Source organism: Rhincodon typus, chromosome 7, assembly GCF_021869965.1.
Source record: "Rhincodon typus isolate 14 chromosome 7, sRhiTyp1.1, whole genome shotgun sequence".
Classification (NCBI taxonomy): domain Eukaryota; kingdom Metazoa; phylum Chordata; class Chondrichthyes; order Orectolobiformes; family Rhincodontidae; genus Rhincodon; species Rhincodon typus.
The window spans coordinates 29,240,444-29,254,023 of NC_063338.1; the positions used below are offsets into that span (position 1 = coordinate 29,240,444).

Sequence of the window (13,580 nt, forward strand, 5' to 3'; positions counted from 1 at the left end):
TGTCCTTCCTCCCACCTATCCCCTCCTCCCACCTCAAGCCCCACCCCTATCTCCTATGTACTAACCTCATCCCGCCCCCTTGACCTGTCCATCCTCCCTACCTCCCCACCTACACTCACCTTTACTGGCTCCATCCCCGCCTCTTTGACCGGTCTGTCTCCTCTCCATCTATCTTCTCCTCTATCTATCTTCTATCCGCCTCCCCCCTCTCCCTATTTATTTCAGAACCCCCTTCCCCTCCCCCATTTCTGAAGAAGGGTCTAGGCCCGAAACGTCAGCCTTCCTGCTCCTCTGATGCTACTTGGCCTGCTGTGTTCATCCAGCTCTACACCTTGTTATCTCATTGTAATTAGTGTTTTGTTCATTATCTCTCAACTTGTCTGTCCATATTCTTTTTGAAAGTTTACAAATAATGATTTGCTGACCTAATGTGTTTGTGAGTTAAGTAAGATCTAGCAACCAAAAGTTATGCTGCCCTTATACTAAGTAAGTTACTCTTTTACAGTGAGACTTTATTCTTGTAGAAGTACTGTTCTTGTACTCCTCTATTCACAACATTTTGTTTTCAAAATCCAGATTCGACTTCGTACATCTATACCATTCATCAAAGTTCATTACTTTTCCTTTGGCAAATTTCACAAAGCTCTGATTCCATCTCTCCTCAGGCTCCTTAAATTTCTGTTTTTCTGATGCTTCTGGCATTTAGCACAGCATTCTTAATTGTGAAATAATCTGTAGGCAGTTTGTCAGAAGAAGTCAAATAAACCTCCAATGCTTTTCCTACAGGAACACTTCGTAATAGAATTGCCCACATTTTTCTGATTGCTGTAATTTCAACACAGTATTCTTAAATGACACAAAATATATGTCAACTCGTTCCTAATAGAGTGAATATTACTTGCTAAATCAAAACAAGGAGTTAAATCTGACTCAACATCAAAAAACCCTCTACTTCTCAACTTGATTGAAAGCTTTCTCTATCCAGCTCAATTTTTTTCATTCTTCTCTCTTTGCAATTCAAGGCTTTCTATTTCTTTTACTCTGAAACAATCTAGATTTATGTTTTTCTTCCCTTTTGAAATTCTATTTATGAAAATACAAATCAGGAACAGGAATGGGCCATTCAGCTCCTTGAGCCTGTACGACTCTTCAATATGGTCACGGCTGATCTGATTGTAATCTCAAATTTACCTTCCCAACTACTGTCAAACATTTTCTTCCCCTGCTTAACCAAAATCTATGTTCCTCCACCTTGTAAGTATTCAACGAGCTCACCTCCACTTCCTTCTGAGGCAGCGTTCCAAAGTCTCTGCATCCTCTGAAAGGAAGAAAAAAGTTTCCTCATGTCTGTCCTGAAAGGGTGACATCTGATTTTAGAACCGTGTCCCTGGTTCTGGACTCATGCGCAAGAGGAAGCATTTCTTCCACAGCCACTTGTTAAGACCATTCAGGACCTTTTTACACTTTAGTCTTCACTCCTTACTCTTCTAAACTGCAGTCAAAACAAGCCCAGTTTTTCCAACCTTTCCCTGAGACAAACTGCTCATTCCAGGTATTAATCTAGTGTCTGTAGTTCCTTTTTCTTTTTCACTTCCAGCTGCTTCATTTGCAACTTAATCCTAGCCAATTTAACCTACATTTCATCTGGATTACATTTTTCTCCCTCAAGGTTTGAATGTTGAGCCAATGCCTCAATTATTTCTCAACTGTAACACCCAATTTTGTTACTGTTTCCATGGTTTCTGTCACCACTTTTAAATTGACATTTGTCAACTATTATAAGGCATGCAAAACAAATCATATTTTTTGAGTTTCAGCAAGAGATAAAATAATTTTTAACTTTAAACAAGGGGAAGTGGTGGCAAGATGGTAATGTCACTGGACTAGTAATTCAGAATCCTGGGCTAATATTTTGAGGATATAGGCTTAAATCCTCTATGGAATTAAAAGCTGATCGAATGGCAACAATGTAACTATTGCTATAAATACCCAACTAATTCACAAACATCTTTTTAAGGAAGGAAATCATCTGCCATCCTTACCTGGTCTGGACAAAGAAATGTGATTGACACTTAAATGCCCTCTGAAGTGCCTCAGCAAGCTGCTTAATTCTAAAGCTAAGACTGGCATTAAATGCTAACCCCGCCAGTGACCTCTACATCCCAAGAATGGAAAGAGATATACAGCAAATAATAGATGTGTTTTCTTTATTTTATTTAAACTGAAGCAAATCCAGCATATGTAATTTGAAATTTGTTGGGTTTGAATTCCTGCAAAGAGTCCCCAGGTTTGTTACGCACTCCATAGAGACTGATAGGTTTTAAGATTTCAATTTTCAATGAATGTCATATTTTAGAATATTAAGATTTCATATTTTAAAATTCTTGACAAAACACATGACTAACAATAACTATTGACTAAGCACATTTTATTTTGTAGGTAATTTACGTAAATAAATGGTTACTTATCATTCATTGCATGCTCCACAGAATTACAAGTTCTTATCTGTGTAAAATGTTCACAGGTGCACTCAGTATCTATTGGGTTGCTTTGTTTTTCCTTATCCAAATGGCTAACCTTTAACCTCCAAACTTTGTCTCACTGTGAGGATCACTCTGTAAAGTTCTTCCTATATCTTCAAGTTTAACAAATCTTCTCACCACCTCTAATTCATAACAAATGCAGTCTTTAATGTTGAGAGCATGCTCCCGCTTGTATTCAGTGTGATACCCAGTAGAGTCAGCATTTTCTATGGTTAAGGTGCAGCCCAGATTTGTTCTGCCTCTTGCCCTCTATTTCTCTGGCTACAGACTACAGTAAACAAAACTGCAATTTTTGTCTCCCTTTGATATTCCAGGGTTTAAAGCAAACCCTGTAACCAGATCTAAAAATAGCTACTTTTATTCTCTTTCCTCTATGACAGTGGGAAATACATTAGTCTTTTATCCAGGTAGAAATGTGAATTTGATATCCTCAATTCCAACCTTCTTTCATACTAGAAATGAAGGAATGGCTTACACAGCAGTTGTTTACAACTTAATATCTGTAACACCTTTCTGAGATGTTGAGAGATCAAGGTCTACTTAATGTAGAGTTGGAAACTGAAAGTGAAAGTCATTAAAGTTCCAGAGGACCATAGGTTGCTTTCATTCGAAAACAGCGATGAATTTAACCTGAGGGTTAAGGTTGAGTAGAAGCTGCCTTTGTAGAGACCTGAGACAGTATGGGAATTAAATCTATGTTGTTGGCATCACTGCTCAATGCAAGTAAACATCCAGCTAATTGACCCCCAACTTTGAAGCAGCTGTCATTGTTCCAAGCATAAATACTTTGCACCTCCCTATCAATAAAACAATGTGAGTGCTCCTCAGATCTTTAACAATTAAACTATCAGACTAACTGTCAGGCAGACCCCAAAACAGATCACATGGCTTTTATCTATCCTACATTTAAAGTTACAACCCAAAATATGATAAACTAATAAACAAAAACAGATTGTCCTAAAATATAATAATCTTATAAAGCAGATAGGATTAGTTTGGATTGGAATCGTGGTCAGTGCAACACGGTGGGCTGCTCTATGTTCTCACAGTTTTACCTAAAATGAAAATCTTATGACTTTGTGTGTTTCTTGTGAACTTTTGTTTAATTCATATGTCCACAGTTCTAATAGCAATTACATCAATTATGGCTTTCCACCATTTGTTGTTCTGTAGCACTTCAGTTCTTTGACTGAGGACAACACTTGTATTGTTATGGCACTTTTATTGTAATAAAGCATCCAAGGTCCCTCATGGTAGGCTGTTCCAGAAGATTATGATGCATGGGATCCATGGTGACTTGTCCACATGAATTCATAATTGGCTTGCCCATAGGAGATAGAGAGTAGTAGTGGAACGATGTTTTTCTGGCTAGAGGTCCATAACTAGTGGTGTTCCGCAGGGATCTGGACTGGGACTTCTGCTGCTTGTGATATATAAATTACTTGGATAAAAATGTAGATTGGTGGGTTAGTAAGTTTGCAGATGATACAAAGATTGGTGGAGTTGTGGACTGCAGAAGGTTGTCAAAGGATACAGCAGGATATGGATCAGTTGCAGAAATGGGTGGAGAAATAGCAGATGGAATTTAATCCGGGTAAGTGTGATGTGTTGCACTTTGGGAGATCAAATATTAAGGAAAAGTATACAGAAAATGGCAGGACCCTGAACAGCATTGATGTACAAAGGGATCTTGGGGTTCCAGTCTATAGCTCCTTGAAAGTGGCCACACAGGTAGGTAGGGTGTTGACGAAGGTGTATGACATGCTTGTCTTCATTGGTCAGGGAATTGAGTACAAGAGTCAGGATGTCATGTTGCAGCTTTATAAGTCTTTGCCTAGGCCACACTTAGAGTATTGCACTCAGTTCTGGTCGCAACATTGCAGGAAGGGTGAGGAGGCTTTGGAAAGGGTGCAGAAGAGGTTTACCAGGAAACTGCTTGGATTAGAGGGTATAGCTATAAGAAGAGGCTAGAAAAACTCGGTGGTTTTCTTTGGAGTGGCAGAGGCTGAGGGGAGACTTGATAGAAGTCTATAAAATTATCAAGTGTATAGATGATGTCGACTGTCAGAATCCTCTTCCCCGAGTTGAAATGTCTAATACTAGGGGGCATGCATATAAGGTGAGAGGGAGAAAGTTCAAAGGAGACATGAGGGGCAAGTTTTTTTACACAGAGTAGTAGAAGTGTGGAATGCATACTTGGTGCACACGGTGGTAGTGGAGGCAGATACAATAGGGGCATTTAAGGGACTTTTAGATAAACACATGGATAAGCAAGGAATGGAGGGATTTGGACCAAGGGCAGGCAGAAGGGGTTAGTTTAATTTGGCGTCATGTTCAGCACAACATTGTTGGCTGAAGGGCCTGTTCCTGTCTTGTACAGTTCTGTATTCTATATTCTATGATCTATGACATTATAATTAGACAGTCACCAGCAAAAAAAAATGCTCAAAAGATCATTTAGTTTGCTATATGAATATTGGTAGTAAGCAATCCTGATCCGAAGGAGATGAAAATGAAGTAAATACATCTCCATATAAGTTGCAGTGACGCTATATATGTTTTATCATAGTCAACTTACACACATTCCCTTGCCCCCCCCAAAAAAAGGTAGGAATTTTTCATCACATGATCATTTTGTGATTACAAATGACTGAAATGTACTTAACACATTAGGACAGGATATTTCGCATTAAAATAACAATTTTGTGTACTCTTAAATTAGTGGGGTGGATGAATTGAGTTATACACATTTTCTTTAATAATATACTTAGTAACTGTAGCCTAATCAACATGATCTCTGGTTATCCACTGTTAACAATTGGAGGACTTGTAAAAGTGAAGTGATGTTGAGAAATACTGATTAATTTCATAGTATGATCACTATATATTTGATGACAAGAAAAGAATTCAATGCATTATATTTGTGTTCTAATCATTAAGAATTGTTGATTATATTAGCATTTTTTAATTTATCCCTGATCTACAGGTGACCCTGTTAAATTTCATGATTACCACAGAGGGAATGCAAGACCAGCTTCTTGGTATTGTAGTGGCCAGAGAAAGGCCAGACTTGGAGGATGAGAAACAGGCTTTAATTTTGCAAAGTGCAGAAAACAAAAGGTAAACAAGAAGCTTTTATAGGAAGTTATATGGTTTCCTCTTTCTCTGTCTCTTTTTCACTTGGTGTGATTAAAGCAATGATGTTGAATTAAATGCTGATTTTGTTAATAAACTCTACAGGGAGATTTTTTTAAGTACATCTACATAAGCACTGCTATTAAAACTGGTTAAACAGTGGAAAAATTCAAACATAGATTCAAGTGCTTGTATCATGCTATTTTGACAATATAGGGAGTTAGTTATCATAATAAGTGGAACAGTCTTAGACATAGGGAAGCATGTTCTTTATCAGGCGATATCAAATCCAGCAATACCACTTCTTTCCACTTGTATGGAGCACTGGAAGAAGTTCAGTGACCCTCCTCATCACAACCAAGGTAAGTTGATACATTTATCTTGCCACAGTGCACAATAATAAATAAGCTTTCATCAATTTTTTTCCCTAATGTGTTTGAACACTATCTAGAACCTGAGAACAATTTTCAAGAAGTGCAACAATACCTTTCGCATCCTCTACTTGGTGTTACATGCCCTTTCACTTATAGGTAAAGGTAGAGTTGCCGTAGTCCTACTGGACCATTGGGCTGCCGTCCCTTTAGAGACAACTGGTAGTGATTTAACCAGGGGGCCTCAGGCAAGGAGAGAAGTTGAGAAGGAGAACTTTCATTGTAACCTCAGCTGGTGCAGGAGTTGAACCCATACTGTTGGAATCACTATATGGCAAACTATCTTCCAAATGAGCTAACCAACTCTATCTTTGACTTATGCCCTAAGATGAAAAGAAGCTCAAGTCTCTAACGATCTCTGTCTGAAGTCTCACTGTTGAAAACAAGCCAAACCACTGTGCTTGATGGTTAACTGCTAAACTTACTTTAGATCTTAAACCAGGCAGGTTGACTGTGATTGGTCAGGGCATTGCTTTGACAAATGGCTGCCACCTGTTTTGTTGAGTTGAAATAGGTGCAGTACATGCATATTTTCTTTGTCTGCAACGAATAGGACCCTGTGTATAATAAATAAATGCATAGTAGTGTGTATGTATATGTAATAGCTTGTGTATCTATATATATATAAAAAGTATGTACATAAAATAGTATATGTACCATATATACTAGTATGTGTACTATTTCATATATAGACTGATATTTTTATATATATATATAGACATACTATTGTGTGTGTGTGTGTGGGTGTGTGTATGTGTGTGTATGAAATTGAGCTTCTTTTCATTTTAGGTTACAAGTAAAAGATAGAGTTAGTTAGTTCGTTCAATTGGAAGACAGTTTGCGACGTAGTGATTCCAATAGTGTGGGTTCAGTTCCCACATCAGCTGAGGTTACCATGAAGATTCTCCTTCTCAACCTCTCTCTTTGTCTGGGGCATAGTGAACCCCAGGTTAAATCACCAGCAGTCCTCTCTAAGGGGAGAGCAGCTCAATGGTCCAGTAGGACTGTGGCAACTTGTCCTCTCACTTATTGGTAAATTAGCACCAAGAAGGGGATGCAAACAGTATTGTTGCAGACAAAGAAAATGTGCACATACTGCTACTATTACAACTCAACAAAATAGTTGGCAGCCATTTGTCAGTTTATTTCTGAAAGTAATGCCCTGACCAATCAGAGTGTGTATATATATTCCAGTGTGCAACTGCGTTACACTTTGAGCCTGACTGACAGTCCTAAAATTGTTGTCAGTGTTGCTCTTTTCACATTCAGGATTATCCAGCAGATGTTTTCCAGTTGCAGAAAATGTTGGACACTTGTGAGTCTTATTAAGTTCAAAGTGTGATGCATTTGTTTACATTGAAAACCACATGCTGAGGGCTCTGTTCTTTTCAGGCATCAGGAAAAAAGAATGTATCTACATGTATGCCTGTTTCAATTCAAATAAATAAAATATAAGTGACAGTCATTCAGAAGTTCATTTTCTCAGGGGAGTGCTCTGATGAACCTGAATCAATCTGCCTGATTTAAAATGTAAACAAAGCCTGACAGGTAACTTTCAACCATCATTAACTGCTACATTCTCCTTAGCAACATCTTTATATATCAGTCTACTTGCAAACCAGTCAGCACTCTACCTTTATTAAGTATTAATGTTGATTTTCCCTTTTTATTTATGTTATTGTGAATTATTCTGATAAGCACAAGATGTTACAGTTCTATGAGTCTTTGGTGAGGCCGCACTTGGAGTATTATGTACAGCTTTGGTCACCCTGTTATAGGAAAGGCATAGTTAAACTGGAAAGTGTGCAAAGACGATTTATGACGATGTTGCCAGAACTAGTAGGCCCGAGTCATAGGGAGAGGTTGGCCAGGATAGGACTTTATTCCTTCGGAATGTAGGAGAATTAGGCGTGACCTTATTGAAATGTATAAAATCATGAAGGGCATAGATAGGATGAATGCATACAGTCTTTTTCCCAGGGATGGGGAATTGAAAACTAGAGGGCATAAGTTTAAGGTGAGAGGAGATAGATTTAAGAAGGACCTGAGGGACAACTTCTTCATACAGAGAGTGGTGTGTATGTGGAACGGGCTGCCAGAGAAAGTGGTTGAGGCAAGTACAATAGCAACATTTAAACAACATTTGGATAGGTATATAGATTAGAAGGGCTTAGAGGGATATGGACCAAATGCAGGCAATTGGAACTAGCTGAGTGGGCACCATAGCCAGCATGGACCAGTTTGTGCTGAAGGGCCTGTTTCCATGCTGTATTACTTTATGCCTCAATGAAAAACATTGACAAAATCTCTTTTTTCAGTAATACTCAAGTATGTACTTTAAAATAACTATTAAATGCACCTGTACTAATTTGAAGCTGTTTCATTCTTCAGGCTGCTGAAAGAAATTGAGGATAAAATTCTGGAAATTCTTTCATCCTCGGAAGGAAACATCTTAGAAGATGAGACTGCCATAAAGGTTTTATCTTCATCAAAGGTTCTTGCCAATGAAATAACTCAAAAGCAAGCTGTAGCTGAGGAAACAGAGAAGAAAATTGATACCACTCGAATGGGCTATCGACCTATCGCCGTACATTCTTCCATCTTATTTTTCTCAATTGCTGATCTTGGCAACATAGAGCCTATGTACCAGTATTCCTTGAATTGGTTTATCAACCTTTTTGTCATGTCTATAGAAAATTCGGAAAAGTCTGATGACCTCTTACAAAGGTATGATAAACTTATTTTAATTTTCAAATATTGAACAAAATATTTGGAGAATTTTCATCTTCTTCAGCAACAGAAAACTGACAGCATTTGATTAGATACCTATTATTTGCCATGTCCAATACTGTTGCTTTACATTGTTGGAAAGGAAACTAGGGCAAGATGTTCAGTAAATAGCTGATTTAATATCACCCATACCACCAAATGAATTATCCCTATTCATTTTAATGTTTAACATGTGGATAGGTAATGTTAACTGCTAATACCACTCAACTAGTAATCCAGAACCCTTGCTGAATGCTCTCAGAAACTGAGTTCAAATTCTACCGTAGTAGATGGTGAACTTCAAATTCGGTAAAAATCTGGAATTTTCAGTAAAAATCTGGCAACCATGTAACCATTGTTGATTGTTGTTAAAATCCATTTGGTTCACTGATGTTCTTTCGAGAGGGACATCTGCCCTCCTTATCAGGACTAGCCTGTGTGATTCTAGATCCATAGCGATGCTGGATGACTATTTCCAACTCCTCAGATACTGAAGCAGTTTGTGTCCACTAGCAGCAAGACCTGGACAACATTTAGGTTTGAGCTGATAAGTGCAGGGCAATAATCATCTCCTACAAGAAAGACTTGAAATTCAATGACATTATCATTAATTAATGGCATTACCTTATTATTAACACCCTGGGGTTACCAATGGCCAGAAACTTAACTGGTACTGTTGTATAAATACAGTGGCGACAAAAACATAACATAATTCTATGGCAAGCTCTTTGTGAAGTGGGCAGCTTCACGTTATACTTTGCCAAGTTTTTGTCCAGTCATTTAACCAAGCTATATACCTTTACAGAGATAGTAGGAACTGCAGATGCTGGAGAATCCGAGACAACAAAGTGCAGGGCTGGATGAACACAGCAGGCCAAGCAGCATCATAGGAGCAGAGAGGCTGACGTTTCGGGCCTAGACCCTTCATCAGACAAGGGGGAGGGGAAGGGGGTTTTGAAATAAATAGGGAGAGAGTGGGAGGCGGATAGAAGAGGGATAGAGGAGAGGATAGGTGGAGAGGAAACAAACGGGTTGAAGAGGCGGGGATGGAGCCAGTAAAGGTGAGTGTAGGTAGGGAGTTAGGAAGGGGATAGGTCAGTCCAGGGAGGACGGACAGGTCAAGGGGGCGGGATGAGGTTGGTCGGTAGGAGATGGAGGTGCGGCTTGAGGTGGGAGGAGGGGATAGGTGGGAGGAAGAACAGGTTAGGGAGGCAGGGACGAGCTGGACTGGTTTTGGGATGCGGTAGGGGGAGGGGAGATTTTGAAACTCGTGAAATCCACATTGATACCATTGGGCTGCAGGGTTCCCAAGCGGAATATGAGTTGCTGTTCCTGCAACCTTCGGGTGGCATCGTTGTGGCACTGCAGGAGGCCCAGGATGGACATGTCGTCTGAGGAATGAGAGGGGGAGTTGAAATGGTTCGCGACTGGGAGGTGCAGTTGTTTATTGCGAACCGAGCGTAGGTGTTCTGCAAAGCTTACAGACCATTTGGGTGGAATTTTATCAATGGTATGCTCTTCCTGACTCTTCCTTTTTCCAATTTCCCATGCATTTACCATTAAAATTTAAAGTGTTGGCAGCATGCACGTGAAACATGCAATTCCACGACAGGGGACGTTTTTCAGTGGTGAAAGCCCATCATCAGCTGACAATGTTGTAGCTATGGGTGGGCTATAAAAGACCCTGGTCAAAAAGGGTTTGCATCATGGTAAATATTTCCTCTAAGGTGCTTGGCCATTCAACTGCTAGGAGGTTTTGTGAATGCCAATTCATCAGTTTCTGCTTCTGGAAGCCACTGCCACAAATGGACCTTGGAGATCCAGACAGCGGGTGGGAAAAAAATTAAAGGGAATGTTGATCAAGACCAAAATTCTCCTGTCCAACCTCTTTGCCATTAATATAGGACATGAAAGCATGAACGTGGCGAGAAAGTGGAGTTGAGGGTTATTAGATCAGCCATGATCTCATTGAACAGCAGAGCAGACTCAAAAGGGCTGAATGGCCTACCTCTGCTCCAAAGTCTTGTGTCTTCTATCTACTGTGAAAAAAAGGCACAAAATACTTCAAGGTCTCTGCCATTTCTTGGTTTTCTATTCTCAGTGCCTCAGTCTCAGCCAGTAAGGACCAGCGGTCACTGTCACTCTTATTTTTCTTTATATTTACTACTAGAAATAATTACTGTCTGTTTTTGTTTTCCTTGCTGGCTTTTTCCTCGTACTCCGTTTTCTCGTTTGTTTGGTCTTGCTTTGGTTTCTAAAATGTTTGCAATCTTATTTGCTCCCACTAATCTTTACACCCTTTCTATATTTGGATAGTGTCCTTACCATCATCGGCCAGTACATCTTTCTCATAGTCTTTCTTGTATTTTGTTGACAGTTATGAAATATCTCCTTGAATGTTTATCACTGTTTCTCCATTTTACAATTTAACTTATTTTATTTTTAACTTTTCTGCCCTCCACTGAGTTCCATGCCATATCCAACTCCTAACTGAGTTCCAGTGGGTCAGTTGTGGGCAGCCCCTCTCAAAAGATAAAGGACAACAACAGCAAATGGCTGGGCACAGATGCAGGGCCTTGGGAATCACAAGAAAGAAAGCTCGACTTAGGCAAGGAGTATGGCAGTACTCTCGCACGTTGGAGTTCCCTGAGGCAGTTCAGGCTTGTGGGCTGAGCGTGGAGGAGTCCATTCAGGTCCTGTGCACTTTTGCATTGAAAGAGTGCGGCCAACCTCAAGGGAACTTTTTGGGACTTTCCAAAATGTATGCTGTATTCACAGTATATCACACTCTGCAGCATGGTCAGTGATACTGGTGATGCAGAAATCAGTTGAATGGATGCCAGTTTTGATCTAGTTGGTGACCTCTCCAGCCTTCCAGAGTGCCAGCCAGGGGTTGAGGAAGTCACTGAAGAGGAAATGGTGCCACCTCTCATGGGACACTATCAACATCATCGGCCTGTTTGGACCATCTTACTGAAGGACATTCCTGGGCAGTAATGCTGAGTGATGGACTCTGTGTCCCTGGAATGGCAACTGGTTGGCAGCCTCTGGAGGTCAATAATGAGAATGACTGCTTGGTCTATCTCAGCTGTAACAGGTGCAAGCAAACTGGTTGCATCCGTCTCATCTGAGATCATGGAGGGAGAACCGAAGAGCAGTAGCAGAGAGTTGCAGCCACCCTATTAAGCCACGCAATGAATGGCTGAGTTTGTCTCATCTGTATGTCATAATGCGAGATCAACACTCATCTAAGTGAACATTAATGGATATTGTTGATATGAAAGGACTTGTTTTTTGGAGTTCTGCAGACTTGAGATTGAGTTCCATGTGATCTGACATCATTTATGGTAGGTGCTTTCATGTATGCTAACAGCTGTACATAGAGTAAAAGTATAATTCAACTTCTTCTGCATTTACTCCCCCAAATTCTTTTATTGTACCACTTTTTATCATTATTATTTAACCATGAATATTTAACTCCTTTTGCTCCAGCTTGGTCCATAGTGGCATGTACTTCTTGTACTGCTGGAGGTTGAAGTGGTCTAACTTTATATTTTCAAATTGTGGATTGAAATATTTTATTGCTGCTTTGGAAACTACTTGAAAAGGCCTAAATTATGGCCTGCGCGACATTCTGCCTTGCAAAGCTATCACCAATGTGTACTTTTCTTAGCACAATGTAAACAAGAAGAAATGGTGGGATCAGTGTCATTTTCTCACTAGAGTTGCTGTTTCACTGATCTGTTGATCGGCGTTTGATTAACAAACTGGACTGAATTTGAGGTAGCAGTCTGACTCCAGGAACATTGTCTTCATGGATTAAAAAAACCTGTTTTGGTTGTAAAGTTCAGCCTGTCTGTATACTGCACTGCTCTTTGTAATGTAAGGTCATCTTTACACTGTAAAAACTTTGACAGGGCTTCATCTTGTACTGCTATTACACTGGAGTCCCAATTTAACTCTTCTTTGAGGTTTCCATATTGGAAGTTATTTGTGAAGTGATATAATTGTTTATGAAGGAGTCAGTAGTTTCCTTATCCCTTGCTTGCATAGAGTAAACTTTGCCTGGTCTACGATAGGGTTTCTTTTTAAAATTAATAAACAAGTTGAAGGCTTTAATTACATGACCGTATATTACAGTTTCTTCTGCAATATTTTGTCTGGCAAGAATGGCATTGGCACACTACCAATTGCATAAAACGATGCACTGACTTGGTCTTTGTGTGCCTTCTTAAGATCAGCAATATAGTAAAACGGTCTGGTAAAGGCAAGGCTTTTTCCTTCAGGTTATTTGCGATGTGGGATATGGTGACCAAACTATTCCTATTTTCCCTGATTTTTCTGTTGCATGAATTGTATTGTCATCTTCTGCATTGGTAAGGGCAGGTTTAATAGAAGCATTCAAGAAGGCATTATATGATTATTTAAATAGAAATAATGTGTAGGGTTACTGTGAAAGGGTGGAAGAATTGAAGTCAGTCATAGTGTTCATTTGGAGAACTGATACTGAAGTAATGAGCTGAATGGTTGCCTTCTGCACCGTAACAATTTTGTGATTGTATATCCCTTTTCTTCTTTATAGACTTCTGATTTGTGAAAGCATGTACCCCCAGTGGCTGATTACTTTCTGTCTGTTACTAGCAATGTACTTTGCTATGGGCCTTTTCACACGTTATTTCAGTGTTGTGCAGACTTTCCCTTT

The 13,580-nt window shown here is 39.5% G+C and overlaps 1 protein-coding gene across 1 annotated transcript in view; it reads left to right on the forward strand.

The window, feature by feature from the left end:
• Positions 1 to 13,580, forward strand: part of dnah7 (dynein, axonemal, heavy chain 7) — a 311,419-nt gene that overhangs the window by 208,794 nt on the left and 89,045 nt on the right. Inside the window, exons 49-50 of the mRNA XM_048599124.1 lie at positions 5,530 to 5,663; positions 8,501 to 8,836. Of these exons, the coding sequence (XP_048455081.1) occupies positions 5,530 to 5,663; positions 8,501 to 8,836 (470 nt within the window). The remainder of the gene's footprint in view (positions 1 to 5,529; positions 5,664 to 8,500; positions 8,837 to 13,580) is intronic.